The 18,003-nt window shown below is 41.1% G+C and overlaps 10 protein-coding genes across 10 annotated transcripts; 5 read left to right on the forward strand and 5 right to left on the reverse strand.

Moving 5' to 3' along the window:
• Nucleotides 1–131: 131 nt before the first annotated feature.
• On the forward strand, nt 132–2,492 carry Bathy14g03340 (predicted protein; the record flags this gene model as incomplete). The annotated part of the gene is made up of 1 exon (XM_007509281.1): nt 132–2,492. One exon carries the CDS (start codon nt 132–134, stop codon nt 2,490–2,492), a length of 2,361 nt encoding a protein of 786 aa, XP_007509343.1.
• Nucleotides 2,493–2,669: 177 nt separating this feature from the next.
• Bathy14g03350 (UDP-galactopyranose mutase) lies at nt 2,670–3,926 on the reverse strand (the record flags this gene model as incomplete). The annotated part of the gene is made up of 1 exon (XM_007509197.1): nt 2,670–3,926. The coding sequence occupies one exon, from the start codon at nt 3,924–3,926 to the stop codon at nt 2,670–2,672; it is 1,257 nt and encodes a 418-aa protein (XP_007509259.1).
• Nucleotides 3,927–4,338: 412 nt separating this feature from the next.
• On the forward strand, nt 4,339–5,913 carry Bathy14g03360 (histone deacetylase 1; the record flags this gene model as incomplete). Its single annotated transcript, XM_007509125.1, has 3 exons — nt 4,339–4,407; nt 4,556–4,638; nt 4,689–5,913. 3 exons carry the CDS (start codon nt 4,339–4,341, stop codon nt 5,911–5,913), a joined length of 1,377 nt encoding a protein of 458 aa, XP_007509187.1.
• A 198-nt stretch (nt 5,914–6,111) lies between these two features.
• On the reverse strand, nt 6,112–6,987 carry Bathy14g03370 (Proteasome subunit alpha type-1; the record flags this gene model as incomplete). Its single annotated transcript, XM_007508953.1, has 6 exons — nt 6,112–6,236; nt 6,295–6,427; nt 6,485–6,718; nt 6,749–6,816; nt 6,867–6,912; nt 6,964–6,987. The coding sequence occupies 6 exons, from the start codon at nt 6,985–6,987 to the stop codon at nt 6,112–6,114; spliced, it is 630 nt and encodes a 209-aa protein (XP_007509015.1).
• Nucleotides 6,988–7,320: 333 nt separating this feature from the next.
• Nucleotides 7,321–7,614, forward strand: Bathy14g03380 (Small nuclear ribonucleoprotein Sm D2; the record flags this gene model as incomplete). The annotated part of the gene is made up of 1 exon (XM_007509184.1): nt 7,321–7,614. One exon carries the CDS (start codon nt 7,321–7,323, stop codon nt 7,612–7,614), a length of 294 nt encoding a protein of 97 aa, XP_007509246.1.
• Nucleotides 7,615–7,846: 232 nt separating this feature from the next.
• On the reverse strand, nt 7,847–10,090 carry Bathy14g03390 (predicted protein; the record flags this gene model as incomplete). Its single annotated transcript, XM_007509092.1, has 1 exon — nt 7,847–10,090. One exon carries the CDS (start codon nt 10,088–10,090, stop codon nt 7,847–7,849), a length of 2,244 nt encoding a protein of 747 aa, XP_007509154.1.
• Nucleotides 10,091–10,567: 477 nt separating this feature from the next.
• On the forward strand, nt 10,568–13,639 carry Bathy14g03400 (predicted protein; the record flags this gene model as incomplete). Its single annotated transcript, XM_007509068.1, has 1 exon — nt 10,568–13,639. The coding sequence occupies one exon, from the start codon at nt 10,568–10,570 to the stop codon at nt 13,637–13,639; it is 3,072 nt and encodes a 1,023-aa protein (XP_007509130.1).
• A 345-nt stretch (nt 13,640–13,984) lies between these two features.
• Bathy14g03410 (Light harvesting complex protein) lies at nt 13,985–15,349 on the reverse strand (the record flags this gene model as incomplete). The annotated part of the gene is made up of 3 exons (XM_007509171.1): nt 13,985–14,710; nt 14,929–15,021; nt 15,317–15,349. The coding sequence occupies 3 exons, from the start codon at nt 15,347–15,349 to the stop codon at nt 13,985–13,987; spliced, it is 852 nt and encodes a 283-aa protein (XP_007509233.1).
• Nucleotides 15,350–15,664: 315 nt separating this feature from the next.
• On the forward strand, nt 15,665–16,270 carry Bathy14g03420 (predicted protein; the record flags this gene model as incomplete). Its single annotated transcript, XM_007509034.1, has 1 exon — nt 15,665–16,270. One exon carries the CDS (start codon nt 15,665–15,667, stop codon nt 16,268–16,270), a length of 606 nt encoding a protein of 201 aa, XP_007509096.1.
• Nucleotides 16,271–16,327: 57 nt separating this feature from the next.
• Nucleotides 16,328–17,791, reverse strand: Bathy14g03430 (unknown protein; the record flags this gene model as incomplete). The annotated part of the gene is made up of 1 exon (XM_007509292.1): nt 16,328–17,791. One exon carries the CDS (start codon nt 17,789–17,791, stop codon nt 16,328–16,330), a length of 1,464 nt encoding a protein of 487 aa, XP_007509354.1.
• Between the last annotated feature and the right edge of the window lie 212 nt (nt 17,792–18,003).

Raw genomic sequence — 18,003 nt, forward strand, 5'->3', positions numbered from 1 at the left:
ACTGTAGCACACACAGGAGAGACGGTCTTTTACTCGTACCAGTACCAGTACTTGTAAAAACCTTAAACGTCAAACATTTTAGCAGACTTCTAAAATAATAAATCAATACATATTTGACATAGCTTGTAGTAATGAGTGTATCAACGCGGAAAGAATACTCGAGCATATTCTACAACAACTTAGGAATTACTCGGGAGAATCTATACGATTTCTCGGGGGAACTTCAAATTTCTAAGACATCTTTTTACCCGATTGCTTGCGCAAATTTCAGCGGAATCATAGCAGAAGTTCTGATTTGGAATTTACACGAAACAAAGTGCGGGTATATAGTCAAAGTATACTCGGGATCAGGTAAAATTATATCAGGATACTACTGGAGAACTTCTTTCAATTTACTTTCTTTCGATTGGGTACAAAATGATACCTTGTTATTCGTTTTTGAAAACGGGCAAGTGTTCAGTTATGGAAGTGGAAGACACCACATTCCCAGAAAAGTATTACATCTTTCGAATTTATCGATTTATGGTGTTGCGTTCTATAACAAAGGTTTCGTGGCAACAACAAGGCGAGGTTCTCTCGTGAAAGTATCTTGTGGGGACAAAATTGTGAAGTTTGTGAAAATGACTTTAAACACACAAGAAAATGTACAATGCCTAGCTATTAAAGAATGCGTTACGGGTACAGGGAAAGATGATTTGTATATTGCAACAGATTCTGGAGTATCATATTTTAGACATATAACTTGTATGACTCAGATTCACAGAAAACTAATTCATAGCATTCGTTTAAGTCATGTACAAAATTTTTTAGCAGTGTATCAAAGAAATGGTATTTTATCAGTATTTGACGAAAATCTAGGAAAGATTTTATACCAAGTGAATTTAAAAATTCTTGATCCCCCAATACAAATTGCATGGGTCGCATCAGCCGCCGTAGCTCTTACGTGGAGTGAAAAAACTATTTTGGTTGGAAATGAGTGTAAGATATTGGAAATACATGGACGTACATCTATTTTTCAGGATTGTGATGGTATGCGCATGATTTCTAATTATTATCATGATTTTCTCCGTCCGTTACAAGGATCATGTGACCTCCATTTCTATGCTGAGGAGACCAGTACTACGGAGGTTTTCGTATATGATCTTTTAAGAACATTATCAGCTGATGATAGTAAGCCCTTTCAGACGAAGAAAAGTGAGGATTTAATCTCGATAAATGACCATTTTGCTATGGCACAGTTTGTGTTTGACCGAGATGAACAGAAAAGATACATTGAGAAAGCTGTTCTAGGTTCAACTATGCTGTGTCAGACAAATTTATTTCATGTAAAAAAAGCTGTGGTAAAATGCTGCTCCTTGTTACGTAAACTCAACCATTTACGACATCCTTCTATTGGTATGCCATTTACTGCAGTACAGTATAAATTGATATGTAAGCAGCTTTTGTTGAGGCGATTATTAATTTTTGGAAGCCATGCACTAGCCATGAGAATGTTTGAGAGTGATTCCCTTAAAAGAAGCCAAATACTGTTGGATTTGATTCGTTCGCCTTCAAATGGAAAAGGGCACTCGGAAAAGTTGTTCCTCCTGTGGAAGAAGTTTCCAGATATATTATTGTGTGACTTAATCGAACGTCCCAAAATTACAAATCGTCAAAAATATCAGATTGTTCAACTAGATCACAGAGCTCATCTACAAGTAGATTTATCTTCTGATGAATTTATGATTGAAGCCATGAGTAAGGCTATTTGTTCCAAGGACATTGATGCACAATACTTCACTATTTTCAAGTTTCTTTTGAATAAGTCTGGATCTAGCCTGGAATATTTTCTGCAGCAAAATTTTTTTTTCAATATTCTCTACTATAGATATAATGTAAGAAGCTTGCTTATACCATCATTAAAGCAGAAGTTCAGAGATGAAGTAAACAAGGCTGAATTTCATGAATATTTTGGAACAGTGTTCAAGGCTAATATGTCCCAGAGTACTTTGAATGTGAAGGGAAGTGACAACAAATTTTTAAACTCATTGAAGGATCAAAATTTTGGTATTCTTCAGAGTTACATGGAACTGTTTGAGGACGGTATAATTTCTGTCCGGACAGTGAGCCTTAGAAAGTTAATTATTTTACTTGTGTTGCTAGGACGAGTGAATTTAGTTACAAAATTTTGCGATAAATATATGTTTTCTGAACGACATTACACCTTCCTTAAGGTGAAAAGTGCATGCAAAACAAAATCATGGGACTCTCTATATGATATGGACGCAAAAAGCATTAATATCCTTTCTTTCATCGCACTCCTGAAAAAGTATAGGGCTCCTGAAAATAGAATATCTTTTTACGAAGCACAGACGAAAACAGAAAATACTCCCAAACTCTTAGAGGGTACATTGTTAGAAGCTCAAAAAGCTGCATCTGTTCTGTCTGAATCTCGGCACAACCTGACCTCCAAGGCAACAGAATACATGCGGGCATTCAACTATTACACATGACATAAGATTACTGTTTTGAACGAGAACAATGCTAGTTTGTTCGAGATAAAATATAGGAAAACGTCATTCATACAGTATGATGTAAAGTTTATTAATGTACATAAACATCTGCTGGCCTCAAAAAGGATCTAACAGACTTTCAGAAATGCATAACAATCACACATGGTTGAAACTTTCCTATTTTGGACCATCTCCTTCCCCTAGATGAGTCGGAAAACTTGAACTTCTACTAAAATATTCGTCGAACATTTCAAGCGCATTTAAAAATGCCTGATCCATATTGAAGTACTTGTAGCTTGCTAATCTTCCTACAAAGCAAACTTTACTTTCTCTCGCGGCCATCTCTTTATACTTTCCGTATAGACTCCGGTTTTCTGGATTGGGAACTGGATAGTATGGTTCTCCTTCATCACAGCTGTACTCCTTAAATATAACAGTACCTTTTCTTCTGTGAACATCTTTAGGTTGATTTGGTTTGTGCTTATATTCCACTACTCGAGTATAATCTACCTCTTCACCCGGATAGTTCAACTGTAAACAATTTTGATAGTAGCCGTCCTCAGGTTCATGATATTCTTCCTCAAATTTAAGTGACCTATATTCGAGCTTTGGTAAACCGAGAGAAGAATAATAAGAATCTATTGGACCAGTAAAAACTAAAAGATTCGACTCAGGTAGATCACCACGGACATCAAAGTAGTCTATACAAAGACGAATTGTGATATTTGGATCTTCTAAAACCATATTCTCAAAAATTTTTGTGTATCCTTCTTTTGGTAAAGCTTGAAATGGGTCTGTGAAATAACGATCATCAGTATTAGTACGAACAGGGATTCTAGCAAGCACACTTGCGTCGAGTTCTTTTGGCCACTTATTCCACTGTTTTTTTGTATAGTGTTTAAAGATAGCATTATAAAGTTCTTCACCACTTCGAGCTAGAGCACTTTCTTCGCCGTTTTTAGGCTGCTCTGCCGGAACTCTTCTCGAATTCAACCATTCTTCCATTTCTATTTCGTTGCTAACATCAGCGCCGAATAGTACATTGATTGTATCTTGACTTGGTGGTATTGGAACCATTCTATATCCAGCACCTATTTTAATGTTACCCTTCACTCTGTGTTCATATGGAGTCCAGTCGCTAAAGTTGTTTACATATTTCCAAACACGAGAAAACTTAGTGTGGAATAGGTGCACTCCATATTGTGAAATCCTGATACCATGTCTGTTGATGAAATCGTAGCAGTTACCGCCGATATGTTTTCGTTTATCAATTATCAAACTTTTCAGATTGTATCTTCGAGAGGCTTGTTCAGCAAAAACGCAACCAGAGATCCCTGCTCCAACGATGATCAGGTCAAAGTTTTGAGGTAACCCCTTCAAGCCTGTAAACCAATTTGGACATGATTGATTCCCCAATTGTACACTCAAATCCATGATATGCCAGCTATTACTCGTATTAATCTTTGGTTTTCCCTGCGGACTCTTCGCAACGCTTTTTCTTCTGACGTAAATTCCGTGCACACGAGGGTAGGAGGTTGCACACGGGGAGCCTGGAAAAATCTGAATTTTTGTAAAGCAGACGCAAAAAAAATGAAAAAAAAATGAAAAAATCAAGAATGAGAGAGCCGAAAAGAAGGCAGGGGGTCATGCCCATTCGGGCTCTCGGCCTTTCTGCCAGTCTTGAATTGAGGGCGATACTTGAAAAGAATTTTCGTCCGATTTGGGCTCTCCAATATTCACAAACTTCTCTTACGATTATTACTGTATTCGTGACATTTAGAAGACAGACATATCATCATCTTTATCATTGATTGAAACGAGACGATCTCGAAATCAGATAGCAAATATGGCTTCTTCAAAGAAGAAAATTTCTTACTTCTATGATCCGGAAGTCGGAAACTTTTACTATGGACAGGTACTTACTTCTCACGATTTTATTTTAACCGAATCACAACTTCCACAATCGTATACGATTACATGGAATGTTTTTTTATTAATATCATAAAGCAGTATCTACTCGTACCATATTTCAATAAACTTACTTTCTTTCTTCGAAAATGTAGGGACATCCGATGAAACCTCACAGAATGCGCATGACACATAACTTACTATTGCACTATGGCTTATATAAAGAAATGGAGGTATTGTTTTTTCCCTTAATCATCAGAATATGACATCTTTTGCACAGGTTTTCAGACCAGAGCTCGCTAATGCTGAAGACATGACACAATTCCATAGCGATGAATATATTGAATTTTTACGCATGATTACACCAGATAACCAACATGAACATATGCGCCAACTGAAAAGGTTTAATGTCGCTGAGGATTGCCCGGTCTTTGACGGCCTTTTCAACTTCACTCAGATATATACGGGGGGTTCTATCGGTGGTGCCGTAAGGTTAAATCACAAGCTGGCAGATACAGTAATAAACTGGGCAGGAGGTTTACATCACGCAAAGAAGGCAGAAGCAAGTGGATTTTGTTACGTAAATGACATCGTGTTAGCGATTCTTGAGCTACTCAAGGTTCACAGTCGAGTTCTTTACATCGATATTGATATCCATCATGGTGATGGTGTTGAGGAAGCATTCTATACAACTGACCGTGTAATGACTGCATCTTTCCATAAATTCGGTGAGTATTTTCCTGGAACTGGTCACTTACAAGATGTTGGTCAACATCAAGGTAAATATTATAGTGTAAACGTACCATTGAAAGACGGTATTGATGATGAAACTTATGATCATCTCTTTAAACCGATCATGGAAAAGATAATGGAAGTTTTTGCTCCAGATGCTATTGTATTCCAATCTGGTGCTGACAGTCTATCGGGAGACAGGCTAGGATGTTTTAACTTGTCTATTCGAGGGCATGCGGAGTGCTTGAAATACATGAGTACGTTCAATGTACCTCTACTAGTCCTTGGTGGAGGTGGATACACCATTCGTAATGTGGCACGCTGCTGGACGTACGAGACTGGCTGTTTACTAGGCCGTGAACTAGAAGATGTGCTGCCTGCTAATGATTATAGTGAGTATTTTGGACCAACAAACACACTTCATATAACCCCTAGCAATATGGAAAATCAGAATACACGTGAATATATCGATGGCATACGTGATCGTATTCTAGAGAATCTATCAAAACTTCCTGCCAGACCAGGTGCACCATTTTATCAAGTTCCACCAGACTTGGTGAGTGCACAAACGCAAGACATGAATATAGAGCCAGATTTGTCAGAAGGGGAAGATAGAGGAGGAATCTATCTAGATTATGGTAAGAATGAAGATGATTTTCGTGTTACAAAGAATGTCTCCGAGCCAGTCGGCACAAATCCGCAAGGAAAGGAAGACGCAGAGAAAGATATGAACGAAAATAAAGAGAAGTCACAGGAACTCCCGGACAAAGATGATATATAAGTAAGATATTCGTAAAAGGGTTCCATTCAGTAATTCACTACTTTGTTTCGTCAAGCAGATTCATGTAATAATCAGCTTCCGATTCGTCTAAAACAGCAAATTCTTTATTTTCATATGCAACTGCAATCGAACAGTTTGAGGTAGATATATTTTCGTTCGCTTGTTGTGCTTCTCCAAGTGCTTTGATTGCATGCTTAATTAACTATTCTGAATGTCATATTTAGTAATAAATAACTTGAAATTTCGCACCTCTACACGACTGCATTCTTTCAAGGTGTCTATATACTTTTCTAAATAAGTTTTCGAGGCTTGTGAGCGAGAGCCTTATCATAAAATAACTCAGATTTAATTCAGTTTTCAATCGAAGTAGCTATTTTATACCTAATGCAAAGCAATCATATTCGTACAAGTTACCAGAGGGACACACGTGAAATATAGATGTCCCAGAATTATCTAAGCCGGCCAATATCAAACCAACACCATATGGTCGTCGAGATGATCTTTGTGTTTGACCCTATTAAATTTTGTAAAGTTCTTTCTTGTTATATACATATGATATATAAGTTCTCACCTGCAGTTTTCTTGAAATAGTATCTGCAAGCTGGGAAAGTGGAGGAGAAGATCCATATATAAACTTCGATTTTGTGCATTCAGCACGTAACTGTTCAGTCAAGAGAACTGCGTCGGATGCGAGCCCTGAAACTGCAATACCAATATTATTATCTATTTTGAATATCTTTTTCTGTTGTTTCGATTGGTTCGGAAGTTCTCGATTTAAGGTCACCAGCACTACGGTTGTCGCGTTCTTCAACGAAAATTAGATTTCTTCGTTCACACATGCCTTTAACTGACTTACCTTACATCCAACCACGGCACCGCCCTGTTTCACAGCTTCCAGAGCATCTGATAAGGAGAAAGTAAAACAAAAAGGATGCTTTTTAATTTAGACGCACACTCGATCTGGTGCAGACGCCCCTGCGGACTCCACGTCAGCACATCCTTCAAAACGAAGATTAATGTTCCCTATAGCTGCTAAAAAATGTATATTACCTGGTCATACTGGTTACGGAACATGAATACTTTTGTGCTTATTGAATCGTGCGAGAAAGAGCGTTCGAATTGATCAAAAGTAAGATGCGTGAAAGTCAAAGAAAATCATGAAAGGGTGAAAACAAGAATGCAAGAAATAGCCATCATGGAAAACATGCTGGAAAAAAATGTTGGATATACGCCAAAACGCAAAAAAAATTTGGTGATCCCCGGAGTCGACGACGACCAATTGAAATGCATCCAAAAAACCTTATTCGCTTGACGAACGAATACGAAATAGTAAGAAACAAAAAAAACAGATCGACCCTCAATAATATTCACGCACCACGCGCTAACATAGAAGAAGTAAATTAAAGCATGCCTAAGGATTTTACCGAGGATTCTGAGCATGGTCCGCTCTCCGTTTTGGTTAGCGCAATAAAAACAAATTCGCAAGTCCTTATTAATTGCAGAAATAATAGAAAATTATTAGGTAGAGTTAAAGCTTTCGATCGCCATTTGAACTTATTGCTCGAAAATGTGAAAGAAGTTTGGACAGATCGAAATAGCCAGAAAGAATCTAAAACGCCTCCAAGCAATAAAGATCGTTTCATTAGCAAACTCTTTCTTCGGGGAGATTCGATCATTTTAGTTTTGAAGAACCCAAAATGAGTGCCTTATGACTACGAGTCGCGTACATATATTTTTTTGAAAAGATTTTCCTTATTCTTCTCGTACTCTTGTGTCTGCTGAAGCTTGGTCAACAGAGTTGCAGAAACAGATAATAAAAAAATGAACCCATGGTATTTGCATGGTTACAAAATGCACTTGTGTGAGTACTCGTATTTGTATTGCATAAAGTAGGAATGAAAATGTACTCGCGTGGCGGCCTAGTTTTATTATTTTATGACTTAACCAATCCATCGATGAAAGCACCACACATGAGAGATATTCGTGGCAATTGAAAGGATGCTATGTGCGTAAAGCAACTTGAAGAACCACGAATCAATAAAGTACTGTTTAGAACGATCTCAGCTTTGTCATTTTGAAGTGAATCCATATGATTATGAACAGAACTCATTATCCCTTTAACGCGCACTAGTGGAGCCTCTCGCTCGAGAATTCTGGAGTCTGCTGTTGCAATTATCGTGTTAGGAACATTTCTTTTGTCGATTTTTGATGACGTCGGAAGCATAATTAATTCTGAACTCGGCTCCATCACTGTTAAGTGATCAGGAGAAATTCGATTGTAATCACATATCATAACTATCCCTGCACTTCGCTTCTCCTTATTTAGCACTCTTTCAATACTTTCAATATGTATTTGTGCTAAAAAAAGTTTACTATGTCTATCAATCTTTAGCTCTTCACACTTGACGCTAAAAACAAAACTCTGTTTGAAAGTTAGAATGTCCCAACCTGTAATACTAGTAAGTGATGCACATAAAAAAAAGCTTCCAACAGTGGCAAGGGAATTAATCTTCCCAGAAAAAGTCGAGTCCGAAAATACGGTAATCTTGTCAAGTTTTTCGGCACACCATATGCAGATATTTGATGAGGAAGTCAAAAGCATTGAGCTATCTTGACTAAATGCTCCAACTTCTACTACTTGCTCATTGAAATATTTACTTGTTGTTTCACAGCTCCATGAACTGGAAGTTCCACTTTTTTTTGACCACAATTTGATACTGTCCTTACCAGCAGTAAATGCTCGGTAGGAACCACGATATTTACTAATGCCTATAGTACGTATCGCAGGCTGGTGTGGAGATTCACAGCAGCCAACTAACTGATAACATACATGTCTTTTCATTGTAATTTGCTCCCATACTTTGAGTGTCTCGATGCTATTGATACTAGTACCAATCTTGTTTTTACTATCCACTGTGAATAATATCATGCCATCTTCAGAAAAACTCGCGATGGTAACTCTGTATTTAAAAGTTGTTGCAGGGCTATCATCTGCACCTTTGAATACTTCGCCAGTTATTTCTAAACAAGTTATGTGCTTATCAGCTTTATAGTCAAAAACTTGAATTACAGAGCCTGTATTTACCATCAATAAATTTTCCTGCTGAAAAGGGATAGCATACATAGCATTTATAGAGCGAACACTGCGACAGCTCCTATTATAAGTATCGTTTGTTATACCTCTTAGTATTTCTTCTAGACTCAAATTTGGCAAACTCAGAAGATATGCTGAGTTATCTACACCACAAAGAACAAACTGGGATACATCCGTGTTCAGACGAATTATAGTAGATATTGATGTACCTATTCGAGGTAAAAAGGATTTTCGACCTTCTGAGATGGACCAAACGACAAAAACTTCTTCACTTGCGCATGACAATAAGCTCACCCCATCCAGTGTAAATTTTAAAGCAACGATAGCCGTAGAATGCCAGTGAAGTGTATTGTGAGGAAAGTCTTCTCTAATTTCTCCACTTCCAGTTTTTCTTAAATTTTTATGGGGAACAAAACCCCCATCTTTTCTTATCGTCAATCCATAGTAGCAAGTAATTCGTCCTGTAGTATCCCCAACTGCAACAATTTTCTCATTTGGACATATTGCAACAGAGGTTACAGTTTTGGAATGACTTATACGAATAAAATCCGAAACTCTGCTGTTTTGCTTCCCTTTAAAAACATACCATAGAATTAAAGAGCTACGCTCAAATGCACATTGTAATGCACCATTAGGGCTACATACTAACTTTGGCGCTCGTGCAGCCTTCAATACCTTTTCTATTATCTTCCTCTTTGTGATTGAGAGTGCCCAAACTCTGCCTCCTCCACCTTGCTTTTGCGTTGAAAAGAATATCAAATCGTTTCTTGTAGAGCCTTCGGGACAAGACATAGACTCAATAGGGCCCGGCACTTCAATAAATGTGTAGACTCCGTGTTGAAAATCCCAGAACCCAATTCTACTGTCAAGAGAAGAAGTTATTAAAAAATTACTATCTTGTGGGTGGAAAATACAGGATGTAATTTCTTTCGTATGTCCGGTAATACTCTCGATATATTTCCCACTTTCTCTGTTATAAACTTTCACTACTTTATCACATAGAAGTAGTAGTAGCTTATCATCAGGAGAAAGGATTCCTTCCCTCTTTGAAAAATATCCTGCCGTTGAGTGTTTAAAGTCCATTCTGTCAAGCCGCCAGACTAAGAATTCTTCGTCTCTGGGATTTGGTCAGATCTATTTGCAAGTATGTCAAACAAAGTGTAGTTGACGGAACATTCGCACTCACACACAGCCGCGCTTTTAAGAGTGTATCGAGCAACTCCTCAGTTGTAATGCCCTGAACCTAGTATAAGGTTCTAACTATGCTCGCCCAATCGAAAAGAAGAAAAAGTTTCTTGTCCATCAAATCCACAACCATGGGGCATTTAGGGGCAAAGGGGACTGGGCTACTCGGCCTTTCTGCCTTTTGCATCGGAGAAAAAAATAAAAAAGGACTGTGGGTCCATCTGTCTGTCCTGTCCATTTTTATTTTTTTTGTATTTTATCCTCCACTCAAAGAACGCCAACTCACAACAAGCAGAGCATTTGTGACAACATAGGACAGCTATGCCATAGGCGAGAGAACGATCGCACTCACACGCACGCACATTTCACACGAAAATGCAGCCTCTTCTGTCGAAAAATAATGACAACGACGACGACGACGACGACGACGACGACGACGACGACGACGAGAAAAGAAGAAGAAAACAAAGAAGAAGAGAGAAGAAGAAGAAGAAGAAGAAAGAGATGAAGAAGGAAGAGAAGAGGAAGAAGAAAGAGATGAAGAAAAGAGAAAAGAAAACGACGACGATTCAGAAGAAGAAGACCACCGCTGAGGAAGAAGAAGAAGAAGAAGAAGAAGAAGAAGAAGAAGAAGAAGAAGAAGAAGAAGAAGAAGAGAAACACCACCGACAACAGAAACGGAGACGCTACGACCACCACCACCACCACCGCCACCGAAAAGGGTCGTCTTTGCCCGTCGTGGTCGGCGGGGCGAAGAGGAAGAGAATTGACGTTTCTGATGTTGAGGAGGCGTTAGAAGTAGAATTAGAAGAAGAAGAAGAAGAAGAAGAAGAAGAAGAAGAAGAAGAAGAGGAAGAGGAAAAGGAAAAGGAGGGAAATGAGGAGGAGAAACCAGTATTGACGAAAACGTACGACATTACGGCGTGGAAAGAAGAAATCGCCAAGCACAAAAGAAGCAGCAGACAAACGACGACGCGGAGAAGGAAAAACGACGACGACGACGACGGCGCTTTGGGTGGTACTAGTGCTCGAAGTGACACCACCAGAGCTGAGCTAGCTATTGCTGATAATACTGACAAAAGTGGTGGCGGCGGTGAAAATGCTATTAACGACGGTACTCACAAGAACAAGCGGTTTTTGCTGCGAGTACCGCTTTGGGCGCAAAAATCAGCGCTCGCGCAGAGCGCGGTTTCCAAAGCGTTTAAAAGAGAAACTATTATTAGTACGAGTGATGACGAGAAAGACCAACGCGAAGAAGCGTCCCCAGTACCACCATCAGCAGCAACAGGAGGAGGAGGAGCATCGAAAGCATCATCATTTGAACAGGCGTTGAGAGCAAACAGAGCGACGCAAGCGCGCGCGAAGGAAATGTTGGAAAGCATAGATGCGTTGATTGAACGAGACGCTTTGAAAATTGAAGAAATCAAGGAACTTTGGCAAAGTCGCAAACACCAACAGACGCAATCAGAAGATGAAGAAGAAGAAGAAGAAGAAGAAGAAGAAGAAAAAGCGAAAGAGGAGCAGAAAAATAATTTTGCCGCTGCCGACGCCTCTTCTTCTCTCGCAGATGGTGATGGAGGTGGTGGTGATAGTGATGGAAAGAACGCTTTTTCGAGACAAAGACCAAGAAGGAGAAATGACGACTGCGACGAAGAGTTGGAAGCAATCGCGAATAACGTCGGGAAAATTCTTCGAAGAAAAATGGGCCGTCCTCCGTCGAAGAAGAGTAATAAAGATAACATTAGCGCCACCGACAACGACGAAATCAATAATCATTGGTCGTCCCCGTCGGCGTCGGCGTATTTTCAGGTGGTTGGAATCGCAAGCGAGCTTGAAAACGATGACGACGATAAATTATCTCCAAAAGCTCTTCTTCCAAACGATATAAACAACGGTAACAACGATTCGGCTTTCGCGAGAAACGTCGAGCGTAAGATTCCCTTGCACTTCAACGATGCCTCTAGTAACGGTTTCAAACCTTGGTCGGAGAAAGACGATTTGGCTTTAACAGAAGGCGTTCGCTTGTATCTGCTCGAGAAGAGACGTCTGAGGAAACAAGTCGACTTGGAAGAGTTGGCTGGGGAGAAAATAATCCCAGTTGAAGACATTTTAACAGACGTTTCGAGAGGATGGCAAAGCGTTTGGGAGAACTGTTCTTCTCGCCGTTCTTCATCGACAACGACGCCAACATCGATCGATGACTGGTCCGCGGTTCGAAACCTGTGCGTTTTTAAGAAGAAAACTGGCGCCGATGATGGTAATAATAAAGAAAGAGAAGAAGACGATGACGACGATGTGGATCACAATAAGCTGGCGCTGTCGAGAACGCCTGACGATTTGCGTTTACGATGGATACACGCGGTTGATCCGAGGATAGCATCGACGATAGATTCTTCTTCGGAAAAAAAGACGGCGACTTCCTCCTCGAACGCGGCGCTGTGGAGCGAAGAGGAAGACACGTTTCTCGCTTCTCTCGTCGAGGAAGATGCATTAGAAGAAGAAACTGGTGGTTTAATAGAAAAACGCAAGTGGTTTCGAGTAGCGAACAATTTGAACGTGCACATGAAACAACGCTCGAGGAGTGGAACAACAAAACAGGGCGACGATGTTGACGACGACGCGGGGGAGGAGAAGAAAGAGGAGAATTTACGGCGAGAATTGTTGCTACGATCGCCGTTTCAGTGTCTCCATCGATACCAGACTATCTTGAACAAAAATATAACCCGCTCCAAATGGACGAGCGAAGACGATTGCGCTCTCCAGACTTTTGTCCAAGAGTGCGGCCAAGCCAGATGGAACGAGTGCGCGAGATTCTTACCAGAATATGGTCACACTGCCACGCAGTGCAAGCATCGCTTTTTAAAGTTGATGCAAAACAATTCAGAGAAGGAGTACAAAAAAGGTAAGTGGACGAAAGAGGAAGACGAAGAGTTGAAGGCGATTGTTTTGGGGGAACAAAAAGACGGAGAAGAAGAAGATGAGGAGGATCAGGAGGAGGAGAGAGAGAAAGAGAAAAACAATAATAATGCTGAGAGTAATGCGATTCCGTGGTCTCTCGTCGCGAAGAAAATGAGCACGAACAGAAGAGACAAGCAATGTCGAGAACGATGGACGAACATTTTACAACCTTCTCTTTTGAACGAACAGTTCGGAACCGCGACTGGGATGAAGAGAAAATTCACTCCGAAAGAAGACGCGATGTTGTTAGTTTTGCACGCGAATTTTATCGATAAGAAGGAGAGGCGGAAAGACTGGTCCGTCTTTGAATCGACCGAGGTTCTCCCGGGAAGATCGGTGAAACAGTGTAAGCAACGCGTGGCAACGTTGTTGAAGAAGAAGAAAGAAGTCGAGATTCGAGAAAGGCTTGAGCGAGAAATTACCAAGGAAAAGAACAAGGGGAGCGGTATGCAGCGCCTTGTATTCTGGTTGCAGCAGCCGTCGAAGTGAAGATTAACTTCTGAATAAGAAGTTCTATTACTACGCAAGGTGAAGAAGGTGAAGAAGAGGAAATAAATACTCGTATGAGTAAAATACGTTTTCGACATAATAAAAACTTAGCGTTGTGTTAATCAAACTCCTTTTCTTTCACGTCGTAATAAAACCATAACCTCTCTGCTCGAGTGTATATGCGCGCGTTCTCTTCCTCTTTCTCTCTCTTTCCGTTAAACTCTTACTCTTCTCTCTCCCTCTCTCTGATACATTATATAAATTCTAAAACCAAATATTTTTGTGTTCACATCCTCGTTCCCTCTTCTCTGCGAAGAAAAGAAAAAGTTTTGACGACAAAAACATTTACTTACCGGCGGCAACCGCGACTCTTTCCGCGGCTTCGAACGCCTTGGCGCACGCGGCTTCGTCGACGGCACCAGCGCATTGCTTACCCATTTGAACCAACGCGGCGCCTCTGCCTTCTTCGAGGACTTCATCGGCCGGGATGAGGTTCAAGCCGTTAACCAACTCTTGGGCGACCATGCCGGAGATGGAGATCATCGCCAAGCGGCCGTTGTTGATTTCCTTCAATCTCGCTTCGGCCATGTCTTCAGCGGTCTTGTTGTTGGACAAGCCGAGCGGGTCAAAGCCCCATTGGCCCGGGACGTAGTCGTCGTTCAAGGAGAACAACTCGCTGGTGAACGGATCAGACCAGCCTTTTTGGACGCGAGTGGATTCCAACAAGAAGATGGTGGCGCCAACCAAGCCCCAAACCAACCCCGGGGTTTGTTGGAAGTGGTCGATGGCCGGACCGGTGACTTGCGCGTCAAACAAGAACGAAGAGCCTTCGACTTGTTCGCCGACCAAGAAACCGACGGTGGCAATCATAGAGACGCGACCGTGCGTGATCTCGGCTTCGCGGAAGCGTTGCAAGTCGCCGCCGTTGATGCCTTTGCAGAAGCCGAGGATGTCCAAGCCTTCCGGGAACGGCGCGCACGCGCCGTCCAAGCCAGCCGCAGTCGCTTCCTTGATGTCCGCGTATTGTTTGGATTTGTCGAAAACGCCAGATCCAGACGCGCGAACCGTCGGCTGTAATGTTTTATTAGTATTAGTTAGTATGTTTGTGGTGGTTGTGGTTTGAAGAAAGAAAAATGTCAAAGGTGTCAGTTAAAAATTTTTCTTTTTTTTTGAGCCACACGTCAGCCAGAGAGTGAAAACTTTTTTCGTCAAAAGTGGTACTTTTTCTCTTTTTTGATGACGTGACGTATTTATTCTCTCTTCTTCTTCTTGTGTGATATTCTTTCAACCACGAGGGACTCAAAAGAAGAGAAGAGAGAGAGAGAGAGAGAAGCCTTCTTCTTCTTCTTCTTCTTCTTCTTCTTCTTCTTTGTCTTCTTCTTCTTCTCGATTGCATCAGAAGACAAAAGAGAGTAAAAGAGAACGAAAGAGAGAGAGAGAGGAGAAAGACGCGCGCAAAGTTTGGAAAGAAAGAAGAAGAAGAAGAGATGGAAAAGAAAAAAGATTAAACGAGACGACGACGATTCAGACGACGACGACGCGAGTAATCTTTTTTCTTCTTCCATTTCTTCTTCTTCTTCCGTGATGAGTGCGCTTTAAAACGCGACGTGAAAGAAGAAGAAGAGTAAGAAGAAGAAGAAGAAGAAGAGGAAGAAGAAGAAGAAAGAGTCGTCGCACCTTAGCCAGAGATGCCATGATAGTGAGAGCCATTTTTAGTATATAAAGTAGTAGTGAAGCGTGTGTGTTTTGTGTGGTTGTTTTTTGGTGATGCGTTGTTTTTGTAGCCACACGACGAAAGCGTGCGGCTGACGTGTGTTTTATTTAAGTCGTAAAAAACCAAAAAGAGAAGAAAAAAGTTTTTTTGGGTGGTTCTTTTTTTTTGCTTTTTTTCATGAATGGGGGAGTTTTGGGGGCCTAGAGGACACAACCTCAAATCACACAACACATCAAAAATCACAAATCATCATCTTCTTGTGACTTCTTCTTGACTTCTTCTTGACTTCTTCTTCTCTGTGACGTAAAGAAATGAAGCGAATATTGTGCGCGGTGCCAAAAACGACCATGTGCGGAAGCACAACCAGAGAAGGGAAAATGAACAACAACAACGACGACATGAATACTACGAATACGAATAAAGGGGGAGGAGGAGAAAATAAGAATTGGTCCAACGCGTACGAAAAGTTTCGAAAAGAAGCCTCGGATTTAACCGAAGAAGAGGCGAAAGAGTTGTGGAGAAAGACGAAACAGTGCATGGCGCAAGAGGACGAGGTGCAGTTGAGATTGTACGCGGAGTTGGATTTGATTTACGGCAGTGATGATGATGATGATGATGATGACGAGGATGATGATGGTGAGGAGGAGGAAGAGGCTGTCGAGAATAATTTAAACAATACTACTACTAATAATAATAATAACAAAACGAATAACGCTACTAGGTCGAAACAACTACTAAAAAGAAACAGTCAAAGGCATAAAGATTTAGTGCACGAACGGGTGCGGATCGCGCTCGCGAATGAAATCCGACAGAAAGCGATCGAGGCTGATTCGGTGGACCCGTTCGATATGATTATGAGTTCCTCGGACCAATCGTTGAAGAAAGTCGGATTGAGTCGAATCCGGAGTAGCGAGTAGTAGAGAAATGTATATACGTGTACGTACAGGGTACTACTTTTAGATAGAGATTAACTACTACAAGTTGCAACAGTACACGCCGACTAACAAAACGAATCCTCCGACAAATGTGGCCGGTCCAGGAATTGAAGAAACGGACAACAGATATCCAATCGCAGACCCGATGATTGGTTCGAAAGATAACGCGAATGTGACCGTCAGAGAGGATAAGTGCTTCATGGCGACGAAAAAGCCCGAGTGACCTAACGTGCCAGGGACGACGGCCAGGAAAAAGACGAGGAAGCACGTCTTTTGGCCAACCGCGGGATCCCAAAATCTCATCCATCGATAACTTTCTAAAAAGACCGTCGGCTTAAAGCCGCCGTCATCATCAAACGCGCACGTGAGAACCACCACAATTTGTAAAAATATCGCCGCCGAGGCGACGATAGGAAACGAATACACAAATATCGGCATCGACGGTCTATCGCCTCTTATTTTTGCCCCGATGGCGATGTATCCGCACACCAAAATCGCAGACAACAGACTGAGAACGTCTCCTTTCAAAGAAGGCCTGTCGTTACGCTGACTACTACTACTACTACTACTACTACTACTATTACTACTACCATTCTTATTTGTTGCGTCAAAAGCGATGATGCACGAACCTACGAAACCTATAATTGCGCCGATGACTTCAAAACTTGAAACGTCTTTGAATCGAAGAATCGAAGAAGAAGAAACAGAAGAGGAAGGAGGAACAGTATACAATTCTGTAAACTCATCGTCGTCGTCGTCGTCGTCGTTAACGTTTTCATTCTCTTCTTCTTCTTCTTCTTCTTTACCTTCTTCTACGTTGTATTCGTGCAACTCAATCTCGCCTCCATTCGCGCCGGTCTCGCGCGTCTCGTTATTGTCTTCGTCGCCAACAGTATTCTTTTTCTGTTGCTGTTGCTGCCTATTCTTCTTCGAGACCACCCAAACGATAACTTTTTGCACTTTCTCGCTTCGAAACGTCATCGCCGTTAAACATACGTACGCGATTGGTGAGCTCGTGACGAATAAAAGCGAGTGCGACAAACTCGTTCTCACCAAGCCGTTCATCCAAAAGTAAAAGTGTAAGCTCAAGAAGAAACCGCTCAGAACGAACACGTGCAAGTTCTCGCGGAGATATCGAGCGTCTTCCTCGTTGTTTTCATCACGTATCGTCGTCCTCGTTCGTTTCCTCTCTTCTCCTCTCAAAGAAGACGAAGAAGACGAAGAAGAAGAGCGAAAGAGAAGCGAACACAAAAATATCGGCAACTGCACCAACGCCGTCGCGGTTACGCGAGAAGAAGCTAACAACGCCGCCACTTTTTCTTCTTTTTCTCCTTTTTCTAAAACTCCTTTATTATTATTATTATATAAAGGTTCCCCTTCGAGTATTTTGAATATCACTCCAGCCGTGGACGCGCTGACAATCGCGACGACTAAAACGAAAATCGATGAATTCGTCTTTCGAGAAAAAGGAGATGAACTTTCTTTTTCCTCAACGATGCTCATCTTTTTTAGAGGCGTTTATCTTCCTTCTCTTCTTCTTCTTCTTTGTCGTCGTCGTCGTCGTCTTTGAGTTCTTCTTTGAGTTCTTCTACCACGTAAGACAAACAAAAAGGAAGGAAGAAGAGAGAGACGAGAGGAAACAAAATTTGCCTGCGTGTTATGTGATAAATACTAAATGAAGAAGAAAAGTTTCTCATCAAACAATTGAAAGAAAA

Source organism: Bathycoccus prasinos, assembly GCF_002220235.1.
Source record: "Bathycoccus prasinos genomic : Chromosome_14".
NCBI classification, from domain to species: domain Eukaryota; kingdom Viridiplantae; phylum Chlorophyta; class Mamiellophyceae; order Mamiellales; family Bathycoccaceae; genus Bathycoccus; species Bathycoccus prasinos.